This window comes from Nilaparvata lugens, chromosome 3, assembly GCF_014356525.2.
Source record: "Nilaparvata lugens isolate BPH chromosome 3, ASM1435652v1, whole genome shotgun sequence".
Taxonomy (NCBI): domain Eukaryota; kingdom Metazoa; phylum Arthropoda; class Insecta; order Hemiptera; family Delphacidae; genus Nilaparvata; species Nilaparvata lugens.
In genome coordinates this window covers 54,191,005-54,213,717 of record NC_052506.1, presented here as the reverse complement: position 1 = coordinate 54,213,717, position 22,713 = coordinate 54,191,005, and the positions used below count along the sequence as shown (strand labels likewise).

At 33.4% G+C, this 22,713-nt stretch overlaps 2 protein-coding genes across 2 annotated transcripts; one reads left to right on the top strand and one right to left on the bottom strand.

Annotated features, from left to right (window-relative positions):
• Positions 1–7,559: 7,559 nt before the first annotated feature.
• LOC111058134 lies at positions 7,560–22,278 on the top strand. The gene is made up of 3 exons (XM_022345636.2): positions 7,560–7,719; positions 16,726–16,866; positions 19,602–22,278. The coding sequence occupies exons 2-3, from the start codon at positions 16,807–16,809 to the stop codon at positions 19,761–19,763; spliced, it is 222 nt and encodes a 73-aa protein (XP_022201328.1). The 5' UTR covers positions 7,560–7,719; positions 16,726–16,806; the 3' UTR covers positions 19,764–22,278.
• On the bottom strand, positions 9,382–11,821 carry LOC120350489. The gene is made up of 2 exons (XM_039424029.1): positions 11,538–11,821; positions 9,382–10,495 (listed from the first exon to the last, which is right to left on the bottom strand). Exons 1-2 carry the CDS (start codon positions 11,559–11,561, stop codon positions 9,551–9,553), a joined length of 969 nt encoding a protein of 322 aa, XP_039279963.1. The 5' UTR covers positions 11,562–11,821; the 3' UTR covers positions 9,382–9,550.
• Positions 22,279–22,713: the final 435 nt, after the last annotated feature.

The following is a 22,713-nucleotide window of genomic DNA, read 5'->3' as shown; positions in this document are numbered from 1 at the left end:
TGGATTTGTGTTGTATATTGCCAAAATTCTTCTGAAGATTATAAGTTGGTTTGCTCTGAAAACTGGATTTCTCATTCATAGGCGATAGATCCATTCATAGTTTATCAAGAATCTACCACTTTGGAGCCGATAACTTCCTGTGTGAAATGCTATCCAACCTATTTAGGAGAAAATGGTAGCACAGCACCTGATAACAATGCTCCTTGTATTTTGGAAAATACCTTATTTTTAGCTTCAATCATCACCAGCAACTCCATAATCTTGTCATAACATTGAGATTTCGCACCATGATATAAGTTCATTAGATCATGTTCTATAAGAATGAGCATGAGTAATACTAATACAAAGAATAATACTAGGGAAAGTATCTTTGATTTCATGATTTATTCAACAATCTAATCTTACACTAGGATCATATTCTCCCATGAATCGTTTTCAGCAACTAAAAGAGGATATTCTGTTCTAAAATTCAAGATCAAGTATTTTTCTATAATTCATCTGAATATAGAAATTGGCCATTTCTTTGTGTACTGGAAAATGAACCATATATTTAAGGTATATTTGGGTCATTCTGTATCTTGCACAAGGAAATCTTGCATGAAAAAATTGGACTTTTCTCATGTATCCAAATTGAGAATTCAGATCTACAATATAAAATGCAAGCACACCCATTTTTGATGTCTATAGTGACTGAACTATAGTAACTGTGGTTTTTTCAAACACCACTTGTGAAATAGGTGGGGGGGGGATCGGGGCGATCCGCACCTGTCGCCACCTTCTATAGAAGATAGATGTGACTCACGTTATAACATTATAATTAGTCCAGTCAATTTAGGCATGAAAAAGAGGCAATATTTTATATTCATTGTAGTTCTGATTTTTTAGGGTTTGTATGCATGAGAGAAGACCAGAACCAATTTTCGCATGCAAAATTTCCTTGTACAGAGTGGCCCAAATACCTAATATGTCTGGTTCATTCTCCAGTTCTGAGCTATTACAATCAAATCCAGTCATTGGACAAAAAAAAATTCTCTCTCTCCTTTTTTACTGTAAAATTAAGAATAAAATGAAATCATTCAGACCTCTCTAACTTCAATCAGTTCTATCCTACAGTTTTTTCCAAAACGAGTAGAATTTCATGGAAAAATCAATTTTGATAAATCTTATAGTTTTTAATCAACAATATCTTCCGATTTTCACAATTCAAAAATGTATAATTCAACATCCTACTAGGCGTAATTTTGTGCTCTACAATCTGAGAACAAGTAGAACGCTCTATCTCAAAGATTTTCAGGACACCTCAAGGATAGAAATTTCATTCATAACTTTTGATACAATGTTCAGATCTTCCCGTACGCTCTTTCTTTTCGGCTTGTCAAGGTAGTTGGAAATCATATATCATGAGTCAAGTTCCTAAGATAAATGGGAAATTTTTTGTTGAGTGTACACTGTACTTCAACCCATATTCCATACACAAAATAATGACAATTTATTTATTCTATGCTGCATATCTTATGAAATAATTCAGCTATAAAATCAAAATCTAGTCAAGGATGTGAGGAATTTCCTCCTCTTCTCACTCCAATCAACAATACTTTCGATTTCAATACCATTAGAAAGTTACAACCGATTGAAAAAGTGACGATTGAAGTTTTACCATTTTTTCGCAATTCCACTGTTAATCAAGAGTCTCTTAAACGAGGATCATACATAATAGAAACTCATGATTGGTTCTAAATTTTATCCTATAGGAGCTCAGTTACCATAAATGTTTATCTTCAACTACTGTTTTCCATCTTAGAACTACCGAGATCGTGAATATGAGGAGAATATCTTCAATCTCTTGATATTTTCAAGTGATTGAATCGTACCATGCGTCCAAGTGAACTATGAATAAAAATGATAAAATCAACAGCATTTTTTGTGTTACAAGTTTATCAACATGGTCGGAATTGATTAGCAGATTCAGCCACAAAGTTTCTTCTAAAAGGTCATGAAGATTATTTCAAAATCGATTTACAATTTTAGATTTGCTCTTTATTGCTCTACTTATAATTTTGTATTATATCAAGCAAAGGAAATAAATTTACGACAAAAATACACATACATAATAACAGGGGTAGGTAAATCTTTTTAAAGAGTATCAATCAATTTCCTCATTATAATATACAATGAAACTGGATGTTATTTTACTGAATGCTAAGAAGATAATGGCTCTTATAAGTTTATAATGAGAGAAATTCATTGAATTTTCAAATTACTCCCTCTTCCCCAATCTCCCACTAGACAGCTAGCCTTACAGCATTTAGTTCATAATGCAAAATTAGAACTTTCCAGTATGGGTACAGTCCATGAAAAAGGTTGACAACCGTTGGCTATTCAATGAGAACAAAAAGCAACTGAAATAATATTATTAAGGTTAACAATCTTTGGCTATTCAATGAAAAAAAAGTAACTGAAACAATATTATTGTTAATGAGCAGTTTTGACATCATTTATTAAAATCATTTTAGAACAATAATAGAGAAATATAATGCTGCATTACACAGCACCTCAAGAACATGTCATGATTAAAATTATTCCATGCTCTTTCTCAATTTTTAAGTTCAAAATCGCAATATTGTGGATTAAATTAGATTGATTTAAATTTTTTCAATTATTGAATTGAAGTACATAATGTAATAAAGTTTGGATTATATTACATTTTTATAATGGACAATAGTTTATCTGGCCACTCATTCACTTATTGTTTTCTAGTTCTTGTTGATTAGAAATAAAAATTAATCCTCTTCGTCACTGGAGACGCAGCGTTCATGCGATCTGGAGAGTTGAGAGTAGCAAGTGATTAGAATATTGTCCAGGCGCTGGCTTACATTGAGCATACATGAGAGAGGCAGAGAATTTGACTTCGGATTACTGTTAGGGGGTCTTTAGTGTATATGAAACTTGATGTCGTCACGTCCCAGGGTGGTCGACAGCTTGGGGGGAGGGGGGTAAGTTGTAAAAAACGCGCGCTTATAAAATCGCCTGTCCTGCAGTTACTATTCATAGTACAGCTTTTATTTTTTTCTCAATATCATGTACACATAACTGGCTTTCAATGTGGTCCTCTACATTTTTGCGATAAACCGCATAGTTTTTCCGTAAAAAAATAAAATATCTCGAAAAATGTATTTTTTTATTATGGACTTTTTGTTATTTCTCGAATATTGAAGTCATTAGCCGACTTAGAGGAAAAGGCGCCCAATAAACGTTGTAGGCCGTTTCTTCCTGAATCCAATGATATATATAGTTTGGGGGTTACGATCATAGATGCGGCGGTGGGAGGGGGATAAGTAGCACTGTTACGCTGCGGCGCGGTCCTCCCCCATGATTAATGCGCGTAATGGCCTGTCTATCCCATCGCTCCTACTAGTCTTTGCATTTAAATTATGTATTTCAGGAACGCTATCTTATGTATTTTCGGTCGCTGAACACGATTTTTCAACTCTCAAGTCTCAATAATTGATAACTCTCATCATAATATACTAATTATGGTCAAAATTACAAACTTCATCTCATTCTGCAAGGAAACTAAGAAATGACTGTTTGAAATAAACGAAACTTGGGTTTCAAGAAATATATTAGGATAGAATAATGATAATATTTATATGTGTTTATGTTCTATTGTTTTTATCTCAAATTAATTTATTGTGATGCGCTGCAGGCTAAATTATATTATTAATTGCACACTGGCCACGCTTACTTGATATAGTGGTCAGTTAATTTCCAAGAAATATTTGTGGAATTTCTTAGTTCTTCATGGTGGAAATGGAATTCATCATTCATTCATTATCATAATGATTATGTTTAGTATAAAAATGTTAATCTTTCGTGAATCTTCAGTTTGTCATGAACTTTTGAGAAATTATATCCAATATAATAATAGATATGTGTCAAATCAAAATGAAATGAAAATTTAAATATTCATTCATATTATTTCTAATAGTATTATTATAATGATATTTCACTAAATCTTGATTGATTCAACCATTATCGTATTCCCGTTCAGACTGTTTTGAAATGGTAACAAGTTATTCAGTATCAAAATTTGGGATTCGAATAGTTTGCCATGCCTGTTATTCTTTCCCAAACATATTAATATGATTTGTAATTTTATCCACAAATGAATGAATGAATGTATGTATCTCTGCACGTAGCTAACGTATGGATTATTCCTTTATAGATTCTTGCATGTCACATTAATGAATCTCTGCCACAGATTTAGAAATCAAGTCTCGATGGTTTGGAGAGCATATTATTGGAGTGATTCTTTTACTCTGCTGCTTCTAATATGTTCACTACCTTTGTTTGATTTTAGACCATAGACATGAAAAGCTATGTCCACCTGTATCACTCCATCTTTATTGAGAATTTTCATAACTCTTCTCATCACAAAGTTTCCATAATCTTGTAGCGTATTGAAGTTTTGAAGAGTGAAGTAGGAGTTGAGTTCAGGAGAGCCATGTCATCATTATGCGAATTTGTCAACGATATTTAGGGATTTAGTCAAATCCACAACTAGTTTCACTTACAATTTCATGGGCCAAGTGAGATTAAGAGTTTTTTTTCAAATATCCATCAGATGTTGACAGAGATTGCGGTTATTGTAGAAATGCATGCTGCACTAAAACTTCAATGCTGAATTATCTTTAAACAGCTACCTAGTAAAAATACAGAGATCAGATCTTTTTGTTCTAGAATCAACTAAGACTAAGATTTTTGTTTGATTGCATCGTGGAGAAAGAAAGAACTCTGTTTCTTTTTATAGGTGAGAATACACTTTTACAATTTGCCACAACCATGTTCAGATAAAAATCGTTGGAGACCGAATAACTATTTCTTTCTATACGTTCAAAAGAGAATCACACACTTCTTCACTTGCTTCCAGACCATTGATAACATTATGCAGATTCTGTTGTCCATCAGAGTCTTGAAGAAAAATGTTATGTTCTCTTGAGAAGGTTATGCTTCTAGAAATCATTCTCATCTCTCATTATTCTTGTTTTACTCCATTCGATGACTTTCTTCACAATCTCCAGTGATATCCATAATAAAGTCAACATACTTGAACAGAATATCTTGATGAAAGATTTATTTATATAGTAGCAGCCATTTTAGGAGAGCCTTTGAAGAACTAGCTATTCCAATCACTCAGTTTTGGATGATCGAATAAGGGTTTGCTCCAAAGTATGATCGGTTGTCACATTTATTAAATTTTCAAGGTTTCATTTGACAGAGAGTCAATGTATTGAGTTAATGTTTCCTTATTGGAAATTATTTTCTACTTCTAAGGGTATTTTTTCTATATTTACTAGATATAACACAGACTCCATAACATAGTTTGTGTGATTGAATGAAAAAAGTATGGGATCTTTTCTCGTACAGTTTCTATGTGCAATACCAGAGTCCTTCCTTATGAGCATGAATACAATTTAAGATAATTTAAACTATGTTACAATAATCAGTCATAAATTTCAAGTAGTCATTGATTTTGCATTGTGATTCTAAAAAAACTCCACAAATAGCTCCTGTCTTCTTTCAAATATACTTTGACAATCTCTCATGTTTGAACCGTTCATGAGTCCTTGTAGTTGTTTCATGGAATTGATTGCTTGCTCTCACACCTTAATTATACTGATCTCCCCTCAATAGATTTCCAACAGTATTCTCTCCAAATATTTCAAATTCAAGAAAGATATCTCCCATTCCACTTCCATTCAAGTACCACCCCAAGACAATCAGTCAAACTCAGCCAGATGAAAAGTGTCTATTCGTAGATATAAGTCACAGAAATCAGTTGATAAAGCTGCGTTTACACCAAAGTTATTAACAAAATGTTAATAACTTAATCTTTAAAGACTCTATTAGATTAACGGAACTTGGCAAACACATATGTCCATCATGTGTATGATAAGTTATGTTCAATGTAATAGAATCTATAAAGATTAAGTTATATTAACATCTCGTTAATAACTTTGGTGTAAACGCAGCTTTAGAGTTGTATTTCCTTTGTAATAAAATATTTAGTCATATCACATGGGAGTAATTGGCATTATTTGTGTTCCAAATGTAAATTTATATTAAGAAAATATTTTACTCCTGTTACACGGTTCTCTATATGGGGTAGCCTATATTATTTGTTTAACTTATTCCATTACTTGACTTTCGCAATTCCAAAGTGATCATTGAACTAAATTGAATAATTATTCTCTCTTAATGGAATATCAGTTTTTTATCGACTGAGAAACACATATAGGATTCCTAACAAGATGGTTTATCATTGCAATGTAATCATAAATAATGATAATGAGATGAAGTTTGTAATTTTGACCATAATAAGTATATTTTGATGAGAATTATCAATTATTGAGACTTGAGAGTTCAAAAATCGTGTTCAGCGACCGAAAATACATAAGATAGAGTTCCTGAAATACATAATTTGAAAGCATAGACTAGTAGGAGCGATGCGATAGACCATTACGCACATTAATCATGGGGGAGGATTGCGCCGCAGCGTATCAGTGCTACTTATACCCCTCCCACCGCCGCATCTATGATCGTAACCCCCAAACTATATATATCATTGGATTCAGGAAGAAACGGCCTACAACGTTTATTGGGCGCCTTTTCCTCTGAGTCGGCTAATGACTTCAATATTCGAGAAATAACAAAAAGTCCATAAAAAAATACATTTTTCAAGATATTTTATTTTTTTACGGAAAAACTATGCGGTTTATCGCAAAAATGTAGAGGTCCACATTGAAAGCCAGTTATGTGTAGATAATATTGAGAAAAAATTAAAAGCTGTACTATGAATATTAACTGCAGGACAGGCGATTTTATAAGCGCGCGATTTTTACAACTTACCCCCCTCCCCACCAAGCTGTCGACCACCCTGGGACGTGACGACATCGAGTTTCATATACACTAAAGACCCCCTAACAATAATCCGAAGTCAAATTCTCTGCCTCTCTCATGTATGCTCAATGTAAGCCAGCGCCTGGACTAATAAGAAAAATGAATGTCTAGTCTATGTATTATTAGCAAAACAATGACATGCATGCCTCAAGCCACAAATGCTGTCAGAAGTTGTTTTGCTGGGGGGTGAGAGTGCAGAGTGGTGTGAACTAGTTTGTTGGAGAGGGAAGTGTAGGATGCCAATGACTCCCCACTACGTCCCCCTACTAGAGTACTAATCCAGCTCAGACAGAAATCGTCATTTGCGTATACAAGCGCTTTCTACCGGTATAAATGATACTACACATTAGGCGAAACAATAGTCGGTAAGAATGTTCCCTCTGATCCCTTCTTCTTTGTGGTTACTGCTAACTTTGCCGAAGCCGTACATGCACCGCAACCTCCCATGAACACAATCATTGTTTTCTATCCGATGCCGACGTCACGATATGGTGATATGGCAGTAGATGTTGGCTTCATCGACTTTCAGTATGAATATTCAATGGGCCGTGTCTATTCTATATAAGTAGTGCAAACGTCACTTGAGAAGGTCTTGTCTTGTAATCTAGATGGCATAGAACTTCTCAAAAGTCAAAACTCAAAACCGAAAATAGACAAAAATAATGAGGTTATGTCAATGCTCCGTAAATAACTTCCAAGAAAAGAATGTTTGTTTTCAACATATTTGTTGAAACCATGAGTAAAATTCAGTGTTAAATGGTGAGTAATGTAGAATTTAATCGATTGGGACAGTGAGAAGCAAATTAGAGTTTCTTACTTTTCTAGTAGTAACAATATTTTTGCTGGTATTCAAATCTCTATTATGTAGTATTTCGACAAGCTGATGATAACATCCTAATTTTTTATTTGATGGTTGCTGAAATTACTTAACTTACTATACTATTTTGAATGCAAGTAGTTCACTCATAATATTATCTTAAAATAAAGAACCAAAGCTAATTTAAGTTATGGCCCATAGGTTACTAAGCTGTGTATCATAATTATTAAGTTTCTTGTCAGCTTGTAAATTATCCATTTTCAATTTTTAGGCCTACCGGTACTTGTTGACTGAGTGAAGTTACTGTAAGGTCTAAGATTCAATTTGACGGGTTTCATTACTCTTTATGTATGTTTATATTTATGTTCCGCATTTACGGCGACACGCGGGAATAGATTTCTATGAAATTTGATAGGTATGTTCCTTTTATAATTATTGCATGCCAACGTAGTTCTATATAGGCTATATATATATATATATATATATAATATATATATATATATATATATATATATATATATCGCACCTTGGCAAGAACACCGTGTCATCTCAAAAAAGTACATTTTTGGAAAATCGTAATCAAAGTTTCATGAGCACATAAATTAATTAATATCAAAAAATCATCGCATATTTCTAGTTTATTCTCTTAAACATCTTTTCTACAATGTTTTGCATTATTGTATTTCTCTCTGAAAAATACGAATATTAATGGAAACAGAGATTAATGCAAATGGTTCTTGATGTCACGTTCTTCCTGCCTGAATACTATTGACCAGTCTTAGTTATCACGTCCATTTTCTTAATTCACAACACACTTAAAGGTGCATCCACATGTTATAGCTCTACCGAAATTGATAAAAACTCATAAATTTATAACTGCTGCAAAGAATAAATAGCAAGTATTCATGTATTGAAACTTTGGATACAGCAACTGTGTAACAATGTAGCTGTTAGCAAAAAATAGCTTGTAAAACTCATTGATTGCGGATATCTTGCCCAGCTGTATAAAGCATAGCTACAACATTTTGCTATAGGTAATACTTCTTACAAGTTTCTTGAAATAATCTAGTTTTATATAAATTATAATGGTAATCGAGCTATATTCATGAATATTTTCATAAAATAATAGCCAATCATAACTGAATAAACCAATCTGTAACTAAATAGTTTTGTTATTTGGCATATCCTGATGGTTTTGTAACAAACAGTATAAGTTAAAGCAGCTATTCTAACAGAAATTTTCCCATTCTTCAGCCCTGTTGTGCCTGAAAAGCAACTTGTTACAATAGAAACATCTTTATTGGAATTGTTGCATCAATTTTCATACAGCCTGTTATGAAATATCAGGGTACGTTGTCCGACCTTTACATTTACACTGTAGCATACTTTATGCTACTAGTGATGCAAACTTTGTCGTATTCACTGTCTATTGTCTTGCTCAATCCATAACTTTAATTCTCACTTTCAATCAGTGTTTTTTCACTTCAAATAAAAGGTGGGATGCATCTCATAAATTGATAGTCTATAGCGCATCGTTTACAAAGGGTATTAATAACTCAAGTTATCAATAAAAATGCATTGTTTAATAGTAAATCTTAAACAGTTTAATAAAAAAATAATGAAATCCCTGAGCATCACATTAATACATAAAGAATAATAAAATACAAATAGTATAGAACAATAGAGTTTGGATTACAATCATTCATAGTGCATCTTGTGATATCCAATGTGTTCATGAAGAAAACTTTACAAACCCGAATTTCCTTACCATTCTTAGTGGAATAGTAATAGTGGAATAGCCCAGTTCACTTTTCTGGATTTATCAGTTTGATTATGGGTAGTTACATCCTTTTTTTGGCGAGTGATGAACTCTCTCTGCCTCGTTACATCTCCAATTTCCCAATATTCAGAGAATATTTTTTGCCTATCTTCATCACTGAATTTAGATGCACAGTCGAAAATACAGTCATCACATGCAGGTTTCAAAGCTCGAGCAGGTCTAGTTGTCTTACTTTTTTTCTTGATATATTGTTGGCCAGTATTGCGGAGTTTTTTTCTTTTATTGTCTTCCCACTTTGAAGGATCCGCTATTCTTTTCTTTCCCTTTTCTGCCACTAATGTGGATGGAGCGTAACTCAGTTCATCCTCCTCATTATCGATAACTTCTTCTTGAGAACATAGAACAGGAACATCACCTGTGAAACGGTTGTCAGTTTCTGCAGCTACATCTGTGAGAAATGCATCATTGCCGTCAGATGGAGAAACTTGATGTGTTTGAGCCAAATTTTCCAGTTCATCTAACATGCTTGTGAGATTCTCCTGGGTCTCTACATGAGCAATTGATTCTACTAGAAGAGATGCAAGTTCTTCATTGGTGATTTTGGGTTGAGGTTGATCGAAGTCATCAAAGGTCATTTGATGAGTTATTGTCGAATTATTGTTCTCTTCCATCTTCTCTTGTTTATTTTCACTCACCTTAGTTGTGTCAGACCCATCAGACAGTAGCGTCATTTTTAACAATGTAATATTTTCATTGCTTATTTCACAATAAAAATGTTTGTGTTCAAAACTCAGCTCCGCCCAAACACTGCCAGGATCCAGCTTCCAGGACTCACCAACATTTTGGGTGATGAGCGATTTCTTCGGATGTTGAATGTGAGAAGTTGCTGGCACAACTTTTACCATTCTCAAAAGTTTCTCCCCTCTGCTCTTCGGTATCTGAAAGAAAACTAACATACCAGTAATATCAATATTATAAATGAATAGTATTTAGCTGCTAATTATAAAAATTGGGATACTGATAAAATAATTTTAATTTTGTAATGTCGCAGCTTTATTTCCATTGTAATAATAAATGTGAAATGTCTACCTGTGGGATTGGAATGAGCATTTAAATGGTATTTCATGGATTATTGATTTGAATGAAAAGGACAAGAGTTATTCCATATCGAAATTTATTTATATTCACCACTCGAAATTGTTAAGAAATATAAGTTGAATGAGGAAAGAAGATAAATCAAAATCAGAATCAAAAAGTTAAAAAAATCTTTAGATTATTATATAGGCTAATAATGATGAGTCAATTATTAAAAGAGAATTAGTTTTTATTCCCAATATAGACTGAAAGGCTACACACATTATGAGTGTTCTAATAAAATCATGCATAAATTATTTAGCTAAACATTCATGAAGCAAACAACCGAATGATAAAGCATTCACAGTAGGCCTAAGTGATTTCATTCTGACTTTATGATGTTTATCATTTTGTATAGAAGGATCCAGCAATTGAAAACAGATATGAGTCACCAGTGGTGACTCACTACTTCTACACTACTTAAATACAAACTATTTGTTTTTGATGGCTTTGGGCTCCTTGAACAGACAATAGTCCATTAATGTGAGCTTAAATACATAATGTATCATGTATTATTTTGACTCTAATGAAGCTTCAAATATCATTACATGTAGATGTAGTTATTGTACCGGTATGTATAAATATTGATAAATAAACTCGATTGTCTAGGTTGTGATAAATATGCATTACATTATTAGTGTGAAATCTGAATAAATAACTGGCTACTTTTCAAACGAAATCTGAAAGAGATCATAACGATTTCAATAATTATTATTAATTCATTGCAAATAATAGAAGCAGGCTGTACAGGAAACCACAAGATTAAAATCAATTATCATGTAAAAAGTAATGCAATTGAAGCAAGAACAATGAGACATTATCGGCACTACTGTGGGTAAAGCTTACCTTGATGCAAGAAGACTGTGCCATCTCGATGTCACGTTCTTCTTGACGTAGGGTCCTCCCTCTACCAATGTCGCAGCACTACTGGCTGGAAGATACGATGTTCTTGCCTTATTATCCTCATCAACTGCTCACAAGAATACTGTGATCAGCACTCCAAACGGGTACGGTTTGAGTTATGTTTGTCACGTTGTTCTTGAACTGTAGAGCTCGTGAAAACGAATACGATGATGTATAATACTAAAAATCCATTATTTTTGAGATGTCACGGTGTTCTTGCCGAGGTGCGATATATATATATATATATATATATATATATATATATATATATATATATATATATATATATATATATATATATAGTTTTTTTTATCAATCGTTCAAGAATCATATATATATATATACTGTATATATGATTCTTGAACGATTGATAAAAAAAACCGTGCTGATAGAGCATCAAGTTGTCTTCAATTTTATGTATATTTTCACTATATTCTACGAATCTCCCTACGACTGTTGCAGCAGTTTTAGAGTTGAGAGTGATATTTTCTGTTCAGCAACAATAGATCAGTTGACAATGAAATTTGGAGGGAATGTTTGGAACACAATTTTTGACTTTGCAGCTTTGTTAAGACTAGTTTGGAGGTGATCATATCAAAAATCCTACATCATGTGCTGGAGGGATGAGGGTGGTTTGAAAGATGCATTTTCCACTTATTACTTACATGCTTTTATCTTGAGAACATTGTGTTCTATTGCCATAGTCAACTAAATAAAAATGAAGCTTAATAAATTTCTTACAAGTTTTGTTTGATAGAGGTATTTCGATAAATCCGATACTTTTCGAGATATTTATTTTCTAAAGTGATGCATTTTCGAAAAACCAGTTTTTCAGGTCTTATAACTTTTCAACAATTGATGAAACAATAATGTGCTAATTACGAGATTGTAGAGCATTAAATTATATTTCATTTCATGTATAATTTGACTATTTCACGCATTTCAATACGACTGTTGCAGCAGTTTTACTTTTGTGTGTCTTTGTTTGGTAGGAAGTTTAGAAACACCCCCTGTGTTTAGTTCCGCAGACTGTCCAATAGGTACTCAATATGGATGTACATACTCAAGCACACTGCCAATATTCATGATGACAATAGTGTGATATTCGAAGAAAGTCACTTGTTGCAAATCTTGAGATTTGACTCTCAAAACTAAAATTACTGCAACAGCGTATGGGAATGCGTAAAATAGTCGAATTATACATGAAATGAGAGATAATTTAGTCCTCTAAAATCTCGTGATCAGCACATTCTTGTTCCATCAATTGTTGAAAAGTTATAAGAAAAGAAAGAGCGAAAAAATGGAAGAAAAACTGGTTTTTCGAAAATGCATCACTTTAAAACATAAATATCTCAAAAAGTATCGGATTTATCGAAAAACCTTTACCAAACAAAACTTGTAGGAAATTTATTAAGCTTCATTTTCATGTAGTTGATTATGTCAATAGAACACATTGTTCCCAAGATATAAGCATGTAAGTAATAAGTGGAAAATGCAACTTTCAAACCACCCTCATCCATTCAGCACATGATGTAGGGCTTGGGATTTTCTATATGCTCACCTCAAAACTAGTCTCAACAAAGCTGCAGAGTCGAAAATTGTGTTCCAAACATTCCCTCTAAATTTCATTGTCAACTGATCTATTGTTGCTGAACAGAAAATTTCACTCTCAACACTAAAACTGCTGCAACAGTCGTTGGGAGATGCAAAAAATATAGTGAAAATATACATCAAATTGATGATAGTTTGATGCTCTATCAGCTCATAATAAGCACGGACTTTTTATCAATCGTTCAAAAATTATACGGTCGAAAATATGGAAAAATTGGAGGCAAAAGTGTTTTTTCAAAAAATGTGTCACCTTCAAGAGCGGATATCTCAGAAACTATGAGAAATATGGAAAAAATGTGAAGGACAAAACTTGTTGATAATTTTGTATGCTTCAATTTTGCACAGAATACAAATGTTCATAAGATGCATAGTTCCCGAGATATATTATGCAAAAAATTAAAAAATGGTACTTTCAAACCATCCCCACCCCTTTAGCAAAGGGGGTAGGGGTGAGGACTTATGATATGTTAATCCTCTTACTATCCTTAAAAGAGCTTTGGAGTTGAAAATTGTGTTTCAAACTGTTCTCTCTATACCTTTATTTGAACATTCGTTGTCTGGACTAGTATCCAGATAAAAATTTCGGGAAGAGTTCGTAACAGTGGAGTAACTTTGGGATGACACCGAGGGGTGTGGGAGGACCCCCCACCAAAGGGGCTTCCCCCGGACAAGTATGAAAATGTACCTTTAATTTCATGCGATTTTACGCAATTTCCACTTGAATACAAACATTCCATTAAAGTTTTTTTGTTTCCATTAGGCCACTCATTAGGTACTTCGATTTTCCACTAAAAATTTTATTGTTAAGGCCTAAGGGTTTTTCGATTGAATAACAAATAGAATGGAATCTAGTAGAATTTCTTAAGTCAATCAATTGTTTAAATAATTATAATTTTGTAGTAGCTCTATCCATTATTAGATAACAAGCTAGAATGCTTTATTTTTGGCTCCAATAAAACACTATTACAACCAAACCTATTTCTACTTGAGTGCTTGAACTCACATTTTTTTGGGGGGTGGGGGATAAAACATTTTTTCCAAACATAAGGGGGATGTGTTCCCCTGTCCACGATAGAAACTACACCCGTTGATCATAATAATTATTCCAATTATTGGAATACTCTATAAAAAGCTGCTAGAGCTTTTTATAGTTCAAGGATATGAACTATAAGCAGTCACATTTTTCATCCACATGTATTAAACTAAATAAACTATAATCATCTAGAGCAATATGAGCTATATTGAATTTCTTCATGATAATAGATTGTGAACTACAGAAATTTTAAGTAGTAGTTTCCTGCTATCTAGTCCCTACGCACTAAACCACACATTGTCTACAAGAAAATTAATTAAAATACAATATGAAGAAAATATGGCATTAGAAGCAAAGTCCCATCTCGGGGGGGGGGGGTGTTCATTTTTTAATGACATCTCCATATCTTCCCTTGATGATTAGCATTATTGATACACCAACCCAAACAGCCATTAGTCGTCTTTACACCGATATCCCGCTGACACGACAGGACAGGACAGAATTTACTCTGATGGACGGTTTGGGCATAGAAGACTGTGGTTTATAACTGTGCGGGGTCTACTGTTCACAGAACTACTAGTCATTACTAAATTTGAAAACAACAATAATAGTTTCTATCAATACCTATTCCAAATTATGAACTAGTCTATGCACAATTATTATGTTAAATCAACTTTGAAGAGTCTCTTGAACGAGCCAATTAGGGAAAGACATTCAGCAATATCAAACATGTTTGAGTTTCAAAAACAGCTATTCAGGATCCGTTCACACAGGAACACCTTCTTGTTACATGATTTCTCATAAGAGACAATTCGTTTGTTTCAACTTGCACTCTTATCGACCCACATCTTTCCTCACTCCTCTTTCAAATACGAGTTACTACACTAGCATATTTATAACAAATGAGGTTCCGTTTGATATCTGACCTTGAGTCGGTATAAGTATTATTTTGTTTGTAAACTGAGAGTACGAATAATGGCCGGGACACACATAACCGCACCGAGCCCGGGCCGACGTACGGCCGAGCTAAGCCCGCGACACGGTGATGGTCGTGGGAGAACACACGTACTCCGTGCGACAGCCGTGTCTCAGTTATATAGTGCTACTGTGTACTGATTTCTGAATGTGTAAAACTATTAATAATATTAATTATATATATTATATTAGTATATTAATAATATAACACTATTAAAAGCTTGTTACATCCGATTTAAATTTATTTTTTTCCTTTTAAACGAATTACCTGTAGACACAGAAGATGAGAATTATAGTGCTGGTATATATTTCGGTGCATAACTATACCATCATAAGTCATGCATCGGAAATTTACATATATGTTTCATTGTATATCAGCCATAAAATTGTTATCTTCTGCCTTCTGCGCTATCAAATATCTACACGTAATTAGCTTTAAATTTAAAATTTGAGACACAGTCACGAGTTCCTTCTTTTATACTTTTTTTGTTTATTTTATTATTCATTATATACTTTATTATATTATTTATTATATATGTTTATTATACCTTTGGCTTAACTTATTATTTGGTTCTACTTTCACTTTTGGTTCAACTTATTTTCCGTTCAACCATATTTCTCATAACTTTGATCGTACAAAACTGAAAATTCCGTATCCCTTCAATAAGTTTTTCACTCTCCATGTTACACGAGGCCGCACCGTCACCGTCAAAAAGTGAACTGAACTAGTCGGTGACGGCGCGGGCAACAAACACGGCGACGGTGCTGGCGCGGTGCGGTAGTATGTTTCCCTACACGTTTGAAAGCCTTTGTGTTCACACTCGCCGTAGTACGTCCGACACTCGGCCGTACGTCGGTGCGAGCTCGGTGCGGTTATGTGTGTCCCGGCCTTAAAACGGGCAGGTCGATGTTTAGCTTCCAGTTTTGGTCGCGCTCACGATCGACCTACATGTAAAGGCAAACGCATTCAATAACAGACGAACGAATGCCGAAAGACTGAAGAAACTATCACCCCAGGTGTTCGAATGTTGCACAGACGTCCTTTTGTCTCAATAATATGTCTGTCTGCATGCAGACGTTTGATTTTTCTCCGTCTGTATGCGTTCGCCTCACATTTTAAAGCATGGAAGTAAACAGAACGATCAAGTCTCATTCGCGTATCTGCGCGACGACATCCAAGATGTTTTACAATAATTACTTACATTGATGATTGATCTGTAAATGATTCACATAAGGAGAAATGAATCAAGCCATGATTCTATCTATTACATTTAAAACTATCAGCTTCAACTGTATAGTTAAAACGAACACTATGTAAACTGTCCTTGTAACATAATTTTGCTATAATAACTATTCATTGAAATCAATAGTGTAATTGTAATGTACCTAGAACATTTGGATTGTTCTATAAACTAGAATTGGAACCGTTTTGGATTTTAGCCTATGGTACTTTTCTAGAAGTTGTATAATTCTGAATTATTTAATAAATTAATAAATTTACAACTATTACAGGTAGCAAGAGTCTCACTTTGAACGTACTGATGAGAATGTAGAATTATCTTCATCTCCAGAAAGTTACCGTTGAATATCAAAATGACGCCTCTTGAAGATTTCATGTATCTATTGAACTCTGTTCTGCTTGGCGAAGAACCAGTAAGTAACGACGTAATTCAATTAAAAATTACATATTTGATTGTTTCTCAGTTAAATGTCATTAATGTCACTATCAAAGTTCTTTGCGAATTCTATCTGTGCAGATGCACCAAAATTAGGAAGAAAATAAGTTTTGGCCTTACTTTGTTAAAGTATTTCATGAATAAATAAATAGATGCAGGAATATTTTGACATTGACATTCAACTTATAAGGGTTAGTTAGGCATGATGCACAACTTACCTGATTATATAGAAAATCGAAACTTTTCTCAATTCAATGTTGGATATGATTTGGCTTTCTAAAAAGCATTACCGCTCTTGTTTCTGCATTTTTTTGGTGTTTTATTTTCACGATCCTTCTCATTGAAATTTTAAGAGAAACTATAATCTATATCATGGAATTTTCTTGTACAGTGAGATTCACTCCAAACTGTCAGCATCCCTTATGATGCTGACCTTCAATGCTCCCATCCAATCAATGCTGACAGTTTGGAGTGAAACAAACTCACTACATCGATTCTCCTCGTCGATAGTGTCGTGTCAGTCGCACAAGTTTTTAAGTCTACTTTGGTTTTTCGTTTCATTATTTAATTTATAGAGGGGTTCAAAAATATGCATACACTTTGTTTTCTGGCTCTAAATTCTGTGAAATAACTCAACCATTTTCTAATTAACTTGATGTTGATTTGAGTGTTATATTTTTGTATTTTGGGAGGGGGGGGGGGTGTTAGTTTATCACGGTCAAAATTGAAAACTCTTAGTTTTTTGTGAGTGAAAATGGACTACATTTTAGAAAAGTGGTACCCTTTGTTTAGAGAGAGCACTTGGCAGAGAGTCAATGGAGCCGCCTCTAGAGGCATCTCCACTCTGAAGAGATGGTATGGTTAGATGTTAGCTCCCTAAGCTTGGATAAAAAAATAAAAATATAATGATTTTTCAAGAAACATCTCTGGACATGAAGATACACATTGTACACTTAAATTGCAAATAATTATTTGATGATTCTTCCTGAGACAGCTTTGATAGCTGTCCTGAGATTGAAAGGACTAGTGAAATAAAATATTTGGGTTTGATAATTGAGGAGAGATTCAAGTGGAGAGGCATATTGAATACCTATGCGATAGATTAAGGTTTGTCTCGTATACATTTTTTATACTTGATTTATCAACGTTGAGAATGCTTTATTTTGCAATTGAGCAATCTCTGTTAAATTATGGCTTAGTGGTTTGGGGAGGTACGTACCAATGACACTTTTTTACCACTATTTATTGTTCAGAAAATGATCATAAAAACCATATTAAATAATCCCATATTGTTCCCTTCAAAAATTGTATTCAGTGATCTGAGAGTCATGTATGTCAATCCGTGAACTCTATGAGCATAGCATATTTAAATATTTCAATAAACATAGAAGCTCGTTTCAAGAATTAATGTAACTCATAGAACAAGATACAATTTACATAGATATCTCACTTATGATTCTAATTTAACGGCCATTTGTAAGCAGCTGGTATACATTGCTCCAAAGATTGTAAATTGCATCCTGAACGAGCTCATCGGTGAACCTATCAAGTTTGTCCCAATAAATATTAAAAACTGAATACTTCACAATTATTACTTCCATCATAATATTGTATGAGATCAAAACTTTTTCAACTTTTTCAACTATTCATTATTGTCAAGATTAACCCACAATTGATAGCATTTAAGTTTAATATACTTTCTATTTTTCACATAAAAAGATTAAATTTTAAATGATTAGCTCAAGATTTGGAAACAGTTAATAAGTACTCCTACTGGTGAACAAATGTTTCATGCCAGTAGTCTTAACCTCCAGCCGTATAAGAATAAGATGTCCGATTTAGCTATTCAGAATAATAATTATTGTCTAATTGTCACAACTTTGTATTATTTTTGTTTTTGGTGAAATATATCAAATTACATTGAAATGGCCCTAATTCATAGCATTGTAATTTTAAATATATCAAATTACATTGAAATGGCCCTAATTCGTGTTTTTTAATGCTATCTAAATATGGGAGAAAAATAGTGCAAGTTTTTCTCCAAGTAGTTTTTCTCTCCCGATTTGTGTTTTTTTAATAAAATAAATAAACTTGCAGTGAAAGTGAAGAACAAAATAACAGTTCAATAATTATGAATCTTACTCTGTATTGTAGTTTAATTTTTTGTCAAAAGATAGTGTGGCATGCAAACTGTGAGGGTGTGATGCCGTTTCAGACCACCTTAGCATCTTGGGTGATTTCGCACGTATCCCAGCGTATTGATACGCATACTATGAACAGTTCACAACAAAATATATTCTTTCATATTTATTGCATTTTATCACATTTTGAGCTGGCTCATTGTTTAGCACAAAGCACATGTGCTGCCCGAGATATGGAGCGACTAAATTGGAAATCATAGCATTGACGAAGCGTATTATGTAGTGTCAGCGATGTCAGATTGTTTGAAATGTGTAGATTGATTAGCATTAGGAGATACATCTTTCAAAAGATGTCACTCAAGCTATGTAAGGCGGTCTGGAACGGCTTATCATTGCGTTACCAACATATTATGTATCAAAAAGTGTATACATTTTTTTGGACCCCATGTATATTACATGAAACCCCATGAAATATTACATTAATTTCAATCTTGACTTGATCACCACTTTGATTCAAGTGGTAGTCAATAGCATAATAGAAACCATTCTATGTTTAAATGTGTTTTTTCAGACCGTGGAAGACTTTATCCTACTGGTTGGAACATTAGTAGCGTTTGTGGCATTTGTGCTATGGTGCTGCTTCCCGATTGTACCGAAAGAGGCGAATGCGCCCCTACAGTATGACACTCGCAACTACAAGAAACTTGACAACTCCTATGAAGCCGTGTCATAGCCACTAACCAACAGTCGGTTCATTTATAAAATTCGTCCCTCTTAATGAAACTCGGATCTCATCTAAATTTCTATTTCTTCAGCAGATTGACAACTTGTAGAAAATATTAGCACCATTAGATGATGTTCCCAATAAGGTATCATTCCTTCTATATTTATATTACTGTTTCAAACAATGTAACTAACTGTTCATATTCCTACTAATCTAGAATAGTTACGTACAAGTCTATTTGATTGATTTTGTTGAATGCTTTGATTGACAATTTACTAGTAATAACTGAGTATTATCTGAAATGAGTATCAGAATGTGGAGATCAGCAGAATAATAATAATTGTTTCACTACTTTTTCTATGAAATTAGATATTTTCTACAACTTTATGTAGCTGAAGCTGATACATATATTTCAACTTGAATTCTTTAAAGCAAACGCAAATAGCAGCAAACAGACAAAGGAAAATCAAACGTATGCTTGCAGATCTGAGCAGACAGACGGATGTCTGTGTGCGTTACAACATTTAAACACCTGGGGAGGGATTTTTCCGTTTTCTGTCTGTTGCTGTGTGCGTTCGCCTTTAGATCTCAAACTATCTTCACCTTATTGGTGTATTATAGGAATGAGTTTGAGAATAAACATGGAGTATTTGTTCTTGTTTTAAAATTGGATACTAGAGTACTGTACTGGCAAAATATTGATGTATCCAAACATTTGATTGTCAGTGAATGAATTAAGTTCTAATTTATAAGATATTCTTCATTTAATTAATCAGTTTTATTGAAATGATAAAGTCGAAAGTTCATGGTTCTCAGTACAACTTGATAGGTAATTATATTATTATTGTCCACTATACAAGTGCTCTGTTAAAAAGTTAATGTTGTATGATCTTGAGTGCCACTAGAATCAATTCGATGAAAATTACCAATGGATATAAGAAATCAAATCGAATACAACCCCTTTCTAGGGAAAATTAACATGGTAACTTGAATCATCTTCACTTCTAAACAATTATTCAAAGAATTAGCTATTCAAAGATTAGCTTCTCTATGGGAGACAATTATTGAATTGAAAAATCAATTTTTATCAAGAAGTATATAAAAAATAATTTTCTCGTTGAAAGATCTCTCTTTGGACGATTATTAAGTTTACAAATGAACCTAAAACTTGAAATATAATTCATATTTTATCAATAGTAGCTTAGGGCCCCATTAGACCTGCATATTTTATGATAAGGCTTCCAATAATGAGTCAGCTCTTGATATGTGATTGCACATATCTGTGGTTAGCTTTCAAATAAAAAATGTGACTATCTGGTGAAAAATGAATGATTTGAGACTTTATTATCCTCGTTTCAAATAGTTCATTCATTTTCTTTAAATAACACAAATAGCATTGAATGCAAATTATACATCAAATACAGATACAGTATAAATGACAATTTTTTGAAGGTTCATCAGTGAAAGGTGTTGAGTAGAATTTCGTATTAGGTTTTTTCTAATACAGAGTTATTCTAAATGATGGACCCGTTTTTAAACATTCATATATTACTAAAGTACCAATCCTAAATGAGCAATCTTTATACCAATGGAAAGAGAAAGTTTCAAATTTTGTGGCGGTTAGTGATGGTTCCATAACTGGCCGGTAGAATTCTCACAATAATAGGCCGCCATATCACTGCTGTCGTGCACTCAATAACACCAGTTACGCTTTCTCGTGTGTGGGTATGAGTTTGGCTACCGTGTAGATGTTTGCCGTGCAGCAGCCGGAGGCCACATTGAACACTTGTAAGGTATTAAAAAAACCTTTGAAACTTTCTCTTTCCATTGGTAGATTGTCCATTTTGCATTTTTACTTTAATATATACCAAGTTTTGGAAATGGGTCCATCATTTAGAATAACTCTGTATAAGTATATGTAAGTCCGCATATCTTGAACAATCTGATCAATAACTCATGGAATGTTTATTTCGCTAACCTTTTCGCAAAATATGCAGGTCTGATGGGGCGCCCTTAGATTTGTGCTGCAGTATTCGAAATATTACATTTGTAAAATAGTATCCAACCAAGTTCATGTAATATTCAATCTAAAATGATCTCTCAATCCATCTAGTCATGTAACATTAGTTTTGTTTATTTTTTGATCATACAAGACTTGATTATTCATGCATTTAATTATAAAGTATATGTTTGTATGCATTCATATCATATTATTATTATTTAACCCCAATAACTCACCATCTATTTTGAACTTGTGCACTTTTGAACACCACTGCGTCAGAGGATGCGAATTGAATACATCAATGTTTCCATTCAACCAATGCTGACAGTTCAAAGTGAAACTTAGAACGAGTTGAATTTACTAATGTAATGCTTTCTTGGATGAACGAGTCTCCCCTCAAAGATTTCGATTGCAAAATTTATGTTCATCTTGTAATGCCTTCTTGGATTACAAGTTGTAAACAAGATTAAACTTGATTAAAAAATGTAATAATTAGTCAAATAAAATAATAATAAAATTGAACGTTTATGCCTTCTTGTATTACATGATTGTAAACAAGATTGAACTTGATTACAAGATGTATGCCCGGTTGCAGAGTCGTTACATAAAATCAAACATAGCTATGTGAGACATAGTTCAAAATCACTGACATAAATGGTTGGTCGTTGCACAGTCGTTTGCCAAAGCCCATTGAGCTATATCTCTAATTAGCATCACACATAAGTCACCCTGCAGCTCTATTCACTTTTTTCCGTACATGCTCCAATCCAATCAATGTCTTGGCATCGGGGAAAGTTTCAATCGACATCACTGTGAACACACCTGAAAGATCTCACATAAAATTGATAAACAATATGGCGACTCTTGGCTTTTGGCGAGATTTCTCACCATATTTAGCAATTTGGAGGTTATAAACAACTTAAAAAAACATAGGGAGAGAAAATAGTTATTTGTGCA

Bases quoted from the DNA above. Each gene is read 5' to 3' on its own strand.
- LOC120350489 (XM_039424029.1), bottom strand. From the start codon at position 11,561: ATGGCACAGTCTTCTTGCATCAAG. The intron at 10,496-11,537 runs GTAAGCTTTACC...GTTTTCTTTCAG, and splicing joins CACAGTCTTCTTGCATCAAG to ATACCGAAGAGCAGAGGGGA.
- LOC111058134 (XM_022345636.2), top strand. From the start codon at position 16,807: ATGACGCCTCTTGAAGATTTCATGTATCTATTGAACTCTGTTCTGCTT. The intron at 16,867-19,601 runs GTAAGTAACGAC...GTGTTTTTTCAG, and splicing joins TTCTGCTTGGCGAAGAACCA to ACCGTGGAAGACTTTATCCT.